At 41.2% G+C, this 11,345-nt stretch overlaps 1 protein-coding gene across 8 annotated transcripts in view; it reads right to left on the bottom strand.

Annotated features, from left to right (window-relative positions):
• The window catches only part of cacna1bb (calcium channel, voltage-dependent, N type, alpha 1B subunit, b), a 300,576-nt gene that overhangs the window by 9,002 nt on the left and 280,229 nt on the right, over positions 1-11,345 (bottom strand). For all 8 annotated transcript variants that reach the window (XM_032540360.1, XM_032540362.1, XM_032540361.1 and 5 more), the window contains 2 exons: positions 9,787-9,825; positions 6,862-7,105 (listed from right to left, as the gene is read on the bottom strand). In XM_032540360.1, the coding sequence (XP_032396251.1) occupies positions 6,862-7,105; positions 9,787-9,825 (283 nt within the window). The remainder of the gene's footprint in view (positions 1-6,861; positions 7,106-9,786; positions 9,826-11,345) is intronic.

The following is an 11,345-nucleotide window of genomic DNA, read 5'->3' as shown; positions in this document are numbered from 1 at the left end:
AAAAATTATGCCTTGGTTGCAGAATTAAGCCATAGAGACAGTCCCACAATGGCAGAGCAGGGCTTGTTACATCTGTCACCATTCTAGCCACTGGGGGACATAGGCAACATGGGGGAACTCATATATGTTAAAAAACCTCATGAAGTGCACTTTTCACTAAAGTATTTTCTCACTGTAGTTTTATACTGTGGTGTGTGTTGTGATAAGTAAATAAGTATGTTGAAAAATTCAATAAAAAGATTTAAAAAATATATTAAACACCGTTCTCCCTTAATAGATACAGTACCCTGACTCCAGAAGGCACCCATTCGTAGTCTTGTGTTTTCCCTAACTTTGTCCAGGACACCAAGCTACTCCCCAGCTTTAAAGCCGTGTTTTAAGACCCACTAGTCTCATATGCCAGACCTTCCTCCACAGCGCTGCGGAGGCCTCTGCAAAGAAAGACTCGGGAAGGAACTTGTTTTGGTGGAACGTGGACATTTAAGTCACGCAACAGAAAACTCAGAAATCCACCGGAAGTTATATTCCCGAACAAAGAAAGCAAAAAGTAAGGACATATGGCAGAAAAGACGGGTATCAGGGGAATTTCAAGCGTCCACCTGACCAAACCCGGAAGTGTAACGTAGTGGATATAGACTAGGTACCACCCAACCACCCTAAACCTCCTCCATAGCACATCTCTGTCTTATACAGAGGCAGTCAATATTAGAATACATGCAAAGAACAGTACATTGCTCTTCGTAGCTATATGTACAAATGTTCATAGGAACAGCCTTTGTTTTTTGTGTTTTGGTTGAGCTCCAGCACACTGGAGGCTAAAAAGCAACGTGAAACCATGAAATCTTGTTTTCCTGGCCTCCAATAGCAACTTCTCCCGCTGTGGTGATGTAGAAGTGTACTCCAGGGTGAATCAGTACACTGTGACATTCTGTTGGTTGTGGGACAGGTCCTAAGGAGTAGATTTTATGACCTCACCCCAACCATGCCCATCACACTGCTGTTTCAGGGTAAAACAGGCTTAAAGCTTTCACTCAGAGAGGGCTGGTGTTATAATACTCTTAAAGTTCATATTGTAACTTCAATTCAACAATCTGGTGTAATAACTGTAGTAAAAATATGATTTCAATTTCAGAGTTTGGTTTGGTTTTATTCTGTCATAAAAATACATAAATAATTGTAATTATATACACATAAACGAGTGAGTATGGATACCATGTACTGTATTGTATGTACTGTATATGCAATACAAATACCAGGTAGAAAAAAGAGCCAAAAGAATGAAACGTGTCACTGTCACTTCCACTTACAGACCACAGGGTGAGCACGGCAAACTAGCTGTTCTCACCAAGCCACATATGGCAGTTAACTCACCTGTTTGAGCAAACCCGCGTCCTGTCCTCTCCGGGAGACGTGGATCGACTGGGACCGGCTGACTTGGTGTGACAATGCTCCCTGCTGCCGTAACGGTCACAGGAGTAGTAGCGCTGCTTCTCTCCTGCTGAAGAGTGGTGCCTCCTCTCATGCGGCCGGCTGCGGTCCCGCTCCCTAGCTCGTTCTCTGGACAAACCTTCATGAAGAGTCGGTGAACGAATCTGGAGGATGGCAACATCAAATTAAAGAGAAGACGCAGGCGGAAAAACCTGTTTGTGGTTTACACTTTTATCTATCTATCGTTATGTTGAAGAAGAAAAAAAGATGTGCAGTCAGCACAGTTTGAGATTAAAGTCGCTGAGGAGAACATAGTAGACATAGTAGTATGGAGCAATGTTTTTGTTTGTGTCAATGACGATGCAGGTTTCATTAAATGTCATTCATTCAAATGAGATGTTTTTTAAACATGGAGCCTAACTGTTCAAAAGGTATACAATGTCCGGTCTAAATTCTGGTCATGGTGTAGGGTAGGGTCTGTCAAGCATTGGGGGTAGAAAATATTGTTTATTTGTTGTAAAATTAGACATTCCTGGTGAAAATTAGTGACCTAACATAGGTGCTTTCAACTATCTCTCTTGTCCTACACATAAGGGCTTCAACTGTAGAAAAAACCTTAGGCAAAAACTGTGTTTTCAATTCATACTTAGATTTTTACATGCAACACCACGTAAGCATGTAAAAAGAATAGATAAGAATCTTCACTTGGACAAAGTGCAAGTATCTGACCTTGTGTTGGATGCCTCAGGTTCATGCATTACATGCATGCAATATTCAATGCAGTGCCAAATGTAATGAAAGACACAACTGTCCCAACTTTAGTGAAAATATGTGGGGCATTACAGTTTTAATGATTTAGCGTTGGTGGGATAAAGAAATTTTAAATGATTTCATTTGAATTGAAGAGAGAGAACTTAAAACCCACTGCTGAGGTCAAAGTGAGGCCCAGGTTGACTTCATGTTGTGTCTTAATTCAGCTTGCTCATGATCTTGTAGGGAAAGTGAACACTAAGATCTCAGTAAGTTAATTACGTGTTATTATCTACAAATGTGTTTTTGCACTGTGAATATTATTCCATGATATATCATACACTTCTAATTAAAAGAAAATGGCTCATCTTGGGGTGTGGTGTGTGTGGTGTGTGTGCATGAATGCGTAAGTGCATATGTGCACGTTCTATCTAGACCCGGGTGTATGGCATAAAGCAAAGCACTGTGGTGAAATGACTCTCCTCAGTGCTGGAATAACTCCAGTTTTCAGATTAAAAACGTGATGACAGAAACCAGAAGCCTATTCATCTCGATGTGTCAGATCTGCCTCCAGAATGACAGGCTTTGAGGAGTGAAACACTCTTTCACTCTCTGCCGTTTCTCTCAGTTTAATAGATGTAGAGGGGCGTTGGATGTTCTGCTATCTGACCAAGAGGTACCCATAAATCCTGTGCTGGACCTGTCCACTGTGCCTTTTATCTCAGCAATAATGCCAGCTGCTGCCCCAGCGTTACCCACCCGTTAACAAAAAACACCCTGCTGCCACCCTAAGCTCTAATTGCCTTAGCAGACGACCCCTGACGGCAAAAAGAGTGTGACGCTGACTCTCTATGCTGCAAAGAAATCGGAATACAGTGTATACACATAGAAATAAAATAAAACTCTATAAAATTGTGGATATATAATACCAGGGAGTCTCACATTCAAACAGCATGTAGAGCAGGTGGCACAAAACACTTTTTCAGTCTTGAGGACAGGAACATTTTGTACAGTCAACCACCATGTCTGTGCTTGACTATGGATAGATCCTTTATTTCCATGCTGAAAGTGGCTAGAATCATTTACTTCTCAAATTTAAAATGGCTCACCAAACCAGATACTACTAAAATCCAAAACACTATTTTCTTCTTGCCTGTAGTGCTAATTATCAAGCGATTGTTTGGTGTGAGTGTCCCAATGTTTCCAGTCATGATTATATCACCAGGTAACCTGGTCATATTATGGAAAAAGAGGGTTTGTTTTTCGGTCCTTTTAACTGTCTGGCGTACTTTCCACTTCATTTTAAACTTTAAAATGTATTCAGTAAAGTCTATGATTGTGTCTGACGCTGAAGTGCTTTCTATGTCTGGCTAATCTTTTGTATGTTTGCGTTATGTCTGTCTGGCTGTGTTTGTGTTTCTCTCTTGCAAAAGACAACTTGCCCGATTGAACATGATTAATAAAATGTATACACAGTATAACTTGTTCTAATTGGAAGAAGTAATCAAAAACCTGGCATGGGAAATTTATTAAAAAGAAGTAGTGGTGCAGCAAGTGATGCAATATGTCATATTGTTTTAGTTTGTCTGAACAGCAAATGATTAACTCCAGTATTTAATAGATAATTTCATTTTTTTTCTAGGAATTCTACAGAACCCCAACGTCGCGTGAGTGGGAGACAAGACCTCATCATGGCAAAAAGCCAATGCCTGCTGCTGCACATTTGTGTCAAATGGTGGAAGACGGAGCTCAGAGAGCTATTCCCTTGAATGCTGGGTGTAAAATCTGTTCTGAAGCACACAGAGTAACTTCCTTCAATCGCTGGAGAGAATTCAAAAAGAACATGGTAGCAAAGTATTTTACAACACACAACATCACAGGAAGGTATAGTTCTTCAGCAACAAGTAGCTGCTGGAGGAATTGTGGAGAAACAGACTCAAACTGTGTCCACACCTTTTGGTCCTGTGGGAAACGTATTAAAGTATAATACGGGATGATATCTACTCAGCTTGGTCGATATTTTAAAATCGAGATCCGTAAGGATTCCTTGTTTTCTTTGATGGGAGTCACCCCTGATGGCTTTTAAGAAGGGATGATATATACCTTTTGCAAATCCTTCTTGCTGTAGCCATAAAGGCATCACTGTAATGGCTGAAGCCCACTGTTCCAACATCACAGTGGTGGAAGGATGGGTGTGGAGCTCTAGAGAATGGAGGACAAACCACAATTGAGGCTCCAGACGAGAAGAAGAGATGGACCCGTCCCTACAAAAATTTCTAAAGGAAAGAGCAATCACCATGGCGCTTTCCTATGGGCACAGCTTGTTTCTGCTTTTTAAAATGAAGAAAATGTAAACTCCCTTTTTCATTTATATTTTGCAGCTCTAAGTGTGAAGGCTGTGCAGCCCGTCTTCATTTTATAAATGAAACTGTTACGTCAGAGGGAACAAAGAGAGCAATGATCCCCAGCAAAGCAGATTTCCTCTGAGAGCTCACGATGCTAATCAGATGGAAAGCTGTGTGGTGAACCCCTTCCCCTACATAACCCGACATGGAAACTTTAATCCTATAAAGAATTTTTACAGCTATGTGAGACATCCATGTAATATACAGGATAGCCTGGCTAACCATTGCGTCTCTCCATTAAAGTGATGCCAAGTTTCTATGTGTATGTTCTCCTAACTGTTTATAGAATATTGCTAAAAAATGAATAATCTCTCAACAACCTAAAATATGCCACCTAAATTGATTTTAAAAATACTTTGCTCAAGATATTAAAGCTAGACATCTGTCCAATCTCAGCTTTCTTTCATACAACTATTTAGCAGCAACTCTGAGCAGAGTTTAACACCGCCCATGAAAATTCTGATTGATTTAAAGAAATGCCATTAAAACCAAGGCACGTTTCCCCCCCAATTGCTATGAGGAGTAGCCCGACCCTCCTTTAGAGTCTTTTGGAAGAGGGTCTGGCAAAGTGAGACTATGGAGGATGTATGTGAAGGCGACCACTGTGGCCACAGGCGGTACTTACAGGGTAACGGAACGTTCATTTTGCTTTCAATTCTTAGATTCTCTTGAGGCAGTTAGTTTAAAGAATTTATCATCAGGCGACCTGAGTGAACAGAATGGGACCACAAGCACGAAACAAAACACAACAAAAACATCCAACTCAAGGTCCATTACTAACTCGGTTTTCATAGAGAAAACTACTTAGAAGCCAGAGCGTTCAGCTATCAGGCTCTCTCCGTGGAACAGGTTCCAGTTTGGGTTCAGGAGGCAGACACCGTCTCCACATTTAAGAGTAGGCTTAAGACTTCCTTTTGATAAAGCTATAGTTGGACATAGAACCCGGCCCACCTGCTTCCGTCATAGTGTCAGATCTATCTATCATATAACAATAATATACCCTACCCTAAACAGGGTTGTATCCCATCCCCCACTCTGACTTCCTGACCCTAACCCCAACTGTTTCTCCCCCTCCCTAACCAGGTTTGTATCTCATCCCCCACTCTGACCTTCTTGACCTAACCCAACGGTTTCTCCCCCTACCCTAACCAGGGTTTGTATCCCATCCCCAATTTGACCTTCTTGACCCTAACCAACTGTTTCTCCCCCTACCCTAACCAGGGTTTGTATCTCATCCCCCACTTTGACCTTCTTGACCCTAACCCAACTGTTTCTTCCCCTACCCTAACCAGGGTTTGTATCCTATCCCCACTTTGACCCTCCTGACCTTCCTGACATCCTTTGACACACTGAGCTCCTCTCTCCTTATCTTCCTATCTTTCCATTTATGTGCATCCATGTCCCAGAAATGCGTTTACTAACCTAGCTCTGGGGAGTCCTTCCCCGGAGTCCTTTTGTTCTTTTTTCCCCAGCATGTTCCCTCAGATCAGAGAGGCTCCAAAATCATGGTAGCATCTGTCGCCATTGGCGCTACACGTTCTGCGCTGCCAGTTCATCTGCTACACTCTGCGGTGCCCAGCTACTCCTGCTACGTCCTGCTGTGCCTGTATGCCGACAATGCCCTGCATGCATGAACTACTACAAAGAACTGCTACAAAACTACTATTTTTCTATTTTTGTTATTTTCCACTACCCCCAACCGGTCGTCAGACACCGCTACCAAGAGCCTGGGTCTGTCCGAGGTTTCGAAAAGGAAGTTTTTCCTCGCCACTGTCGCACTGTTGCTTGCTGGAGGGAACTACTAGAACTGTTGGGTCCTTGTAAATTCTGAGTGTGGTCTAGACCTACTCTATCTGTAAAGTGTCTCGAGATCTCGAGATAACTCTTGTTATGAATTGATACTATAAATTAAATTGAAATTGAATTAAATTAGAGGTCAATGAAAGCCCACCAAAAAGCTAGTGGGTGTGCGTATAGTCCGGAATTTTTCTATGTCCAAACTAAAGTTTTTCAAGGTCAAGAATTTCCTTTCCTGCTCAACCAACTCTGGTTTTACTTCTTGTTTGACTTTTGTGATGAAACAACTGAAATGTGACAGTGTATTGAATTGAGTAAGGGTTCTTTTTTGGTTGGCTGACCTAGCATTTTTCTGTTAGCCTCTGTGTCAGCACCCATGTCTAACTTTTCATCTCTGATTTTGCGACTCTGTTACTTAACAGAATTATGATTGAAATCCTCTGAAAATCCATTGTATCAATTCAAAATCTTTTTGTCTCACCAACTGTGCTGGATGGTTGTACTGATGCAGCTCTATCCAGTGAAGTCTGCTTCTTGTCTTTTTCCTTGTCCCTGCGTCTATGGCAGCGGTGGTGGTGGTGATGGTGGTGGGCTCTATCCTGGCCCTGGACTTGCTCCGGCCCCGTTGAGGACTGGGCCAAGCCGGGCCGTTCCAGGTCATACTCCCTCAGCTGTGGTGTCAGCGAGGATGCTGAGCGCTTGATGGGACTGAGGTCTACAATAGGCTGAGAGAAAAGTGGAGACGCGTGAAGTGAAAGTAGAGTAGAGGGGCGGCTGTGGTTTTTACCCAGACCACTTCTACTGGATCACCAAAATATCCACGATACACAAACGAAACAACCAATGGACTGCCATGTTTTGTCGTACGACCGAAGTTCTACCCGTTCTTCTCCAGAAATAGATGCAAGAAGAGTTTGAGAAGAATGAACACAAATCTGTGACCGAACTTGAATACGTACCTATTACAAAACTTTTAAGCTAGCAGGAGTCTCTGCTAGCGAACAAAGAAGAGGTGGGGTGTTGACAGTGGCCTTCTGGCATTTTTGGGCTTTTTCAACACTCCAACCTTAGAAACAAGTGTAATCAAGTGGCTAACACTCGCCAATCAACACATTGTGTTTTACTTAAAGGACTACTCCACTAAATTAAATGTTTAAGTATTAGGAAACGCTCACTTCCTGTTGGCTCATTTCATTGTCCCTAATGTTAGGCCTGATTGCTATCAGAGGGAATGTCCACACACCAGTTACTTGGGCATCATGAAATTCATTATGGGAACAATGTTTAAAATACAGACTTGCTGCATGGTGATTTTATAAAGGAGACTACCGTTTTCATCAGAATAATTGCTGCAATGTAGCTTCTGACCACCAGTGGCAGCACTAAGCCTACTGCTGCTGCACAGCACTGCAGTCGGTTAGGGAGGGGAAAAAAAACTGCCATGTTTGATTTTAGATGGTTTGTATCGACTTAATGGAAGTAATGTCTTTCCTGTATGGGTCAGTTGTGTTTTTCAGTAATATACACAGTTGACGTTGTTGTTTTTTTGTCATGTTTACGCCAGTGTCCCAGCTGATTTCTGCAAAAGGAGATCTAAACTGCTGTTTGATACTCAAAACATTAAACCTGCAAAACCAATCTTTTTGGCCACTTGGGGGCAGTGGGAATAAATTGGCTTTGACATATCATCAACATCATCTTTTAAGCTGATATAACAAACTTTTAAAAACGTTTGCAAAGAGTTGATTATTTCAAATCCAGCAATTCGTGATTTTTGGTCTCTACCAGGGTAACATGTGGCTCTTTAGCTGCTAAATGCTCCACAATGTACACCAGCTAGTCTCTAACTCTATCTGTCTGCTATGTGGTGCTGAGCAGGTGGTGTACTAACAGTTTTCAGCTGTTCTGCTGAAAACTGTTACCTGCTGCTGCCACAATGTAGCTATGAGAGCGCTGAGAGTGAACCAAAACAGTGAAGTTGTGGGTTAGTCAACTTAACAACGCAACCTTTCACGTGGTGCGTAGAGCCGAGCGGCAGATTCAGGCAATAATTCTCTGTACAGTAGGTGCAATAAAACAAACCCCTTTACCTTTGTCACATTGTTTTAACATTGTGATGTGATAAAATATGAATATATAATATATATAATATAAAGTATTCCGTGGTGTGTTCCTTTAACTTTACATTCACCAATCTCTCTCCAGGAATTAATAGTTAAACTAATGCTTTGAGGACATTGAAACTCACCCCACCTCATTCTTATTGTCCTGACCGGTACAGCTACCAGGCAACAAACTGATGTGACAGGGAACTGGAACAGCAGCTACATTAGCACCCCACCTGCTGGTTACTGCCCTAGATTTTGTTTGATGATTTTAATAAATTGTTTTTTAGTCATTTTAGTTCCCTAATATATCAATATGTATCTAGATTGTGTAGCCTCTAGTGCTAAAATGTATTTAGGCATGGTATCATAGGGACCTTAATAGCCATGAGATGACACACAACATATTCTTGAACTACTATTTTGATTAATTGCTCTTTCACTGACAATTGTAGGGTGGTGGTGCTGTTCCTCTTCTTCCAACCACACAGCCTATCCTGTAGCTACAGTCAGGGACAACAATATCACAACACTGTGGAAAATATCTGTATTGCCATTTAATCTAGTATGCAGTCTTAAATCTTACTTTTTTGATAAATGACATAATATGCCATTAAAAAGACATTTTAAATGATTAAAATTGTCTGAAAGTAAGTGCCAGTAAAAGGTTTGAGAGATAAATCAGACTTCCTCCGTCCACTTTTGTTTTCATGTGTAAAAAATAAGCTTTTAAGACTGAAAGTAACATTAAATGACAGATAAGGTCGGACAGGTTTTAGTGGTGTAGTTACAAGAAGATAGTTATTTCAAAGCAAGAAAGCAGCAGTGCTGTCCCTGTCTTGTTTCACAATCATACACAGACACATAAAAACACTACTACACTACTACAATACTACATAATGAAACTCATACAGCACACACAACCACATGTTACCAAAGTGTCGTACTGTGCTGCTGTAGTTAATGACTGAAAAGCAGGACATAGTGCTTGACATACCCCGGATACACATACAAATACTTTTCCAGGGATCTAAGTATTTTATGTAAATGTAAATGTGTGTTGCATGTGATGTATCTATCTATCAGCACTTTCATGGAATGACCAGTAAAGTATACTGTATATGTAGGATGGTCACTTTCTCCATGATGGCAAGAGGGTGTGAACTCTGCACTGAGATGAGAGGAGCACATGGAGGCAAACACAGACATGAGAGAAGAAGAAAAAGAGGGATAGGACAAGAGGAGGAGAGAAGAAAAAGAAGAAGAAGAGAAAAAGAGAGGTGGCAACATGTGGTACATACTGCCAGGTGGGTCCCAGGGGCGTGGCGAGGGTGGCTCCGCTATCAGACAGCACATACAAGAGGGAGGTGGGCAAAACATTAGCAGTGGGCATCAAAATTAGGAGAAAGGGAAGACAGAAGAGGAGAGAAGAAACTTAGGAAGAATAAGATGGGCGATATTCAGTATTTTCTTCTTCTCCATGAACCAGCCAAAACCAACAGTGACAATCCTACCAAGATGTATGTGTGTATCCAAAGCCTGATACATTGGCACCCGCCGCAGAGTCCACGTCACCCCTTTCTTCCAAAACCTCCACTGGCTCCCGTTTCTAAAGTCTACTCACCACCATCACTCACCAACAACTTGCTAGCTAGCTTTTTGTGTAATATTGTTCAATTAAAAACACATCAATGAGACACACTATTGCACTGGGTGACATGCGCCGTTAATTACCATAAACACACACATACACTGCTGCTGCTGGAAATACTCACTACAAGAGCACCAAATGTGTATTCATCTGCAGTTTCAAAATAGACCCCAACGAATGCACTATTTACTTCTATTTGAGTAACATTTGCTAAAAACTACAGTGCCCAGATGTTTTATAAAATATTTAGCATTAATTAGAAATAAAATTAAATATTTGTAAGCTTTGTTGGTTTTGGTCTTTTCATGGAAAGTGTTGCCAATGACAGAAGTATAGAATAACACCAGCCTTATCTTTTAAAGAGTGAGAGATCAAAATGCAACATAAATGTAAGGAAAGCACATGTTAAGTGTTGTTGGAGAGTGCACGGTGACAGATTTAGACAGAAAGACAGACAGACAAAAACAGAGAGGTGAGACAAACCAGGAAACAGAGAAGTGATGGACAGAAAAATCATCTTGACATGACATCCATATGCAGCAGACGAGAGCAGCTACTGTAACTCACAGAATGACAGTAAAAAAGATTAAAACTAAAATTAAACAGATAGTGAAAATTATGAAAATTAATGGATTACTGCAGTCAAGCAAAATTCAGAGGTTAGATTAAAGGGTAAATACCATTTTTTTCAACCCATTTCCTCAATCAGTTGTGTCTAATAGACTGATGTGACCAAAAATCTTTCAATTTGGTTCAATATTGAGCGAGATCGCAATGACAGGCCAGTGCAAACCGAGCTACAATGTAACATATTGGGGCAATTGTTGAGCCTTGCTTTTTGTCCTATAAAAGGGATTTTCTTTGCTACTGACAGGCTCAGATTGATACTAAAAGTGTCTATAGAATTTATAGGCTCCTGTTATCTAAACGTGCCATTTTCAATGCTATGGCTCAATATTTAAATGATTTAAACAGTGTGGATGAGGTTGTTATAATTGGATGGCCGCCCGTATTCACGTGAGCCAGAGTCTAGTCTATGGATGAAGGATACGAATGAAAAGCGGCGGAGGGGAGCGCGAGAGAGAGAGAGCGAGAGAGCAAGCGAGCGAGCGAGAGAGAGAGAGAGAGAGACTACAGCTGCTCAGGGTTTCGTGCTGTCAATAGGCTAGATATTACATCCATGGTTTTGTGTTATCTGAAAGATTTTTA

The sequence above is a fragment of the Etheostoma spectabile genome, chromosome 16 (assembly GCF_008692095.1).
Source record: "Etheostoma spectabile isolate EspeVRDwgs_2016 chromosome 16, UIUC_Espe_1.0, whole genome shotgun sequence".
In the NCBI taxonomy this organism is placed as follows: Eukaryota; Metazoa; Chordata; class Actinopteri; order Perciformes; family Percidae; genus Etheostoma; species Etheostoma spectabile.
The sequence above is the reverse complement of the archived record's forward strand: the minus strand, read 5'-3'. Positions and strand labels throughout refer to the sequence as shown.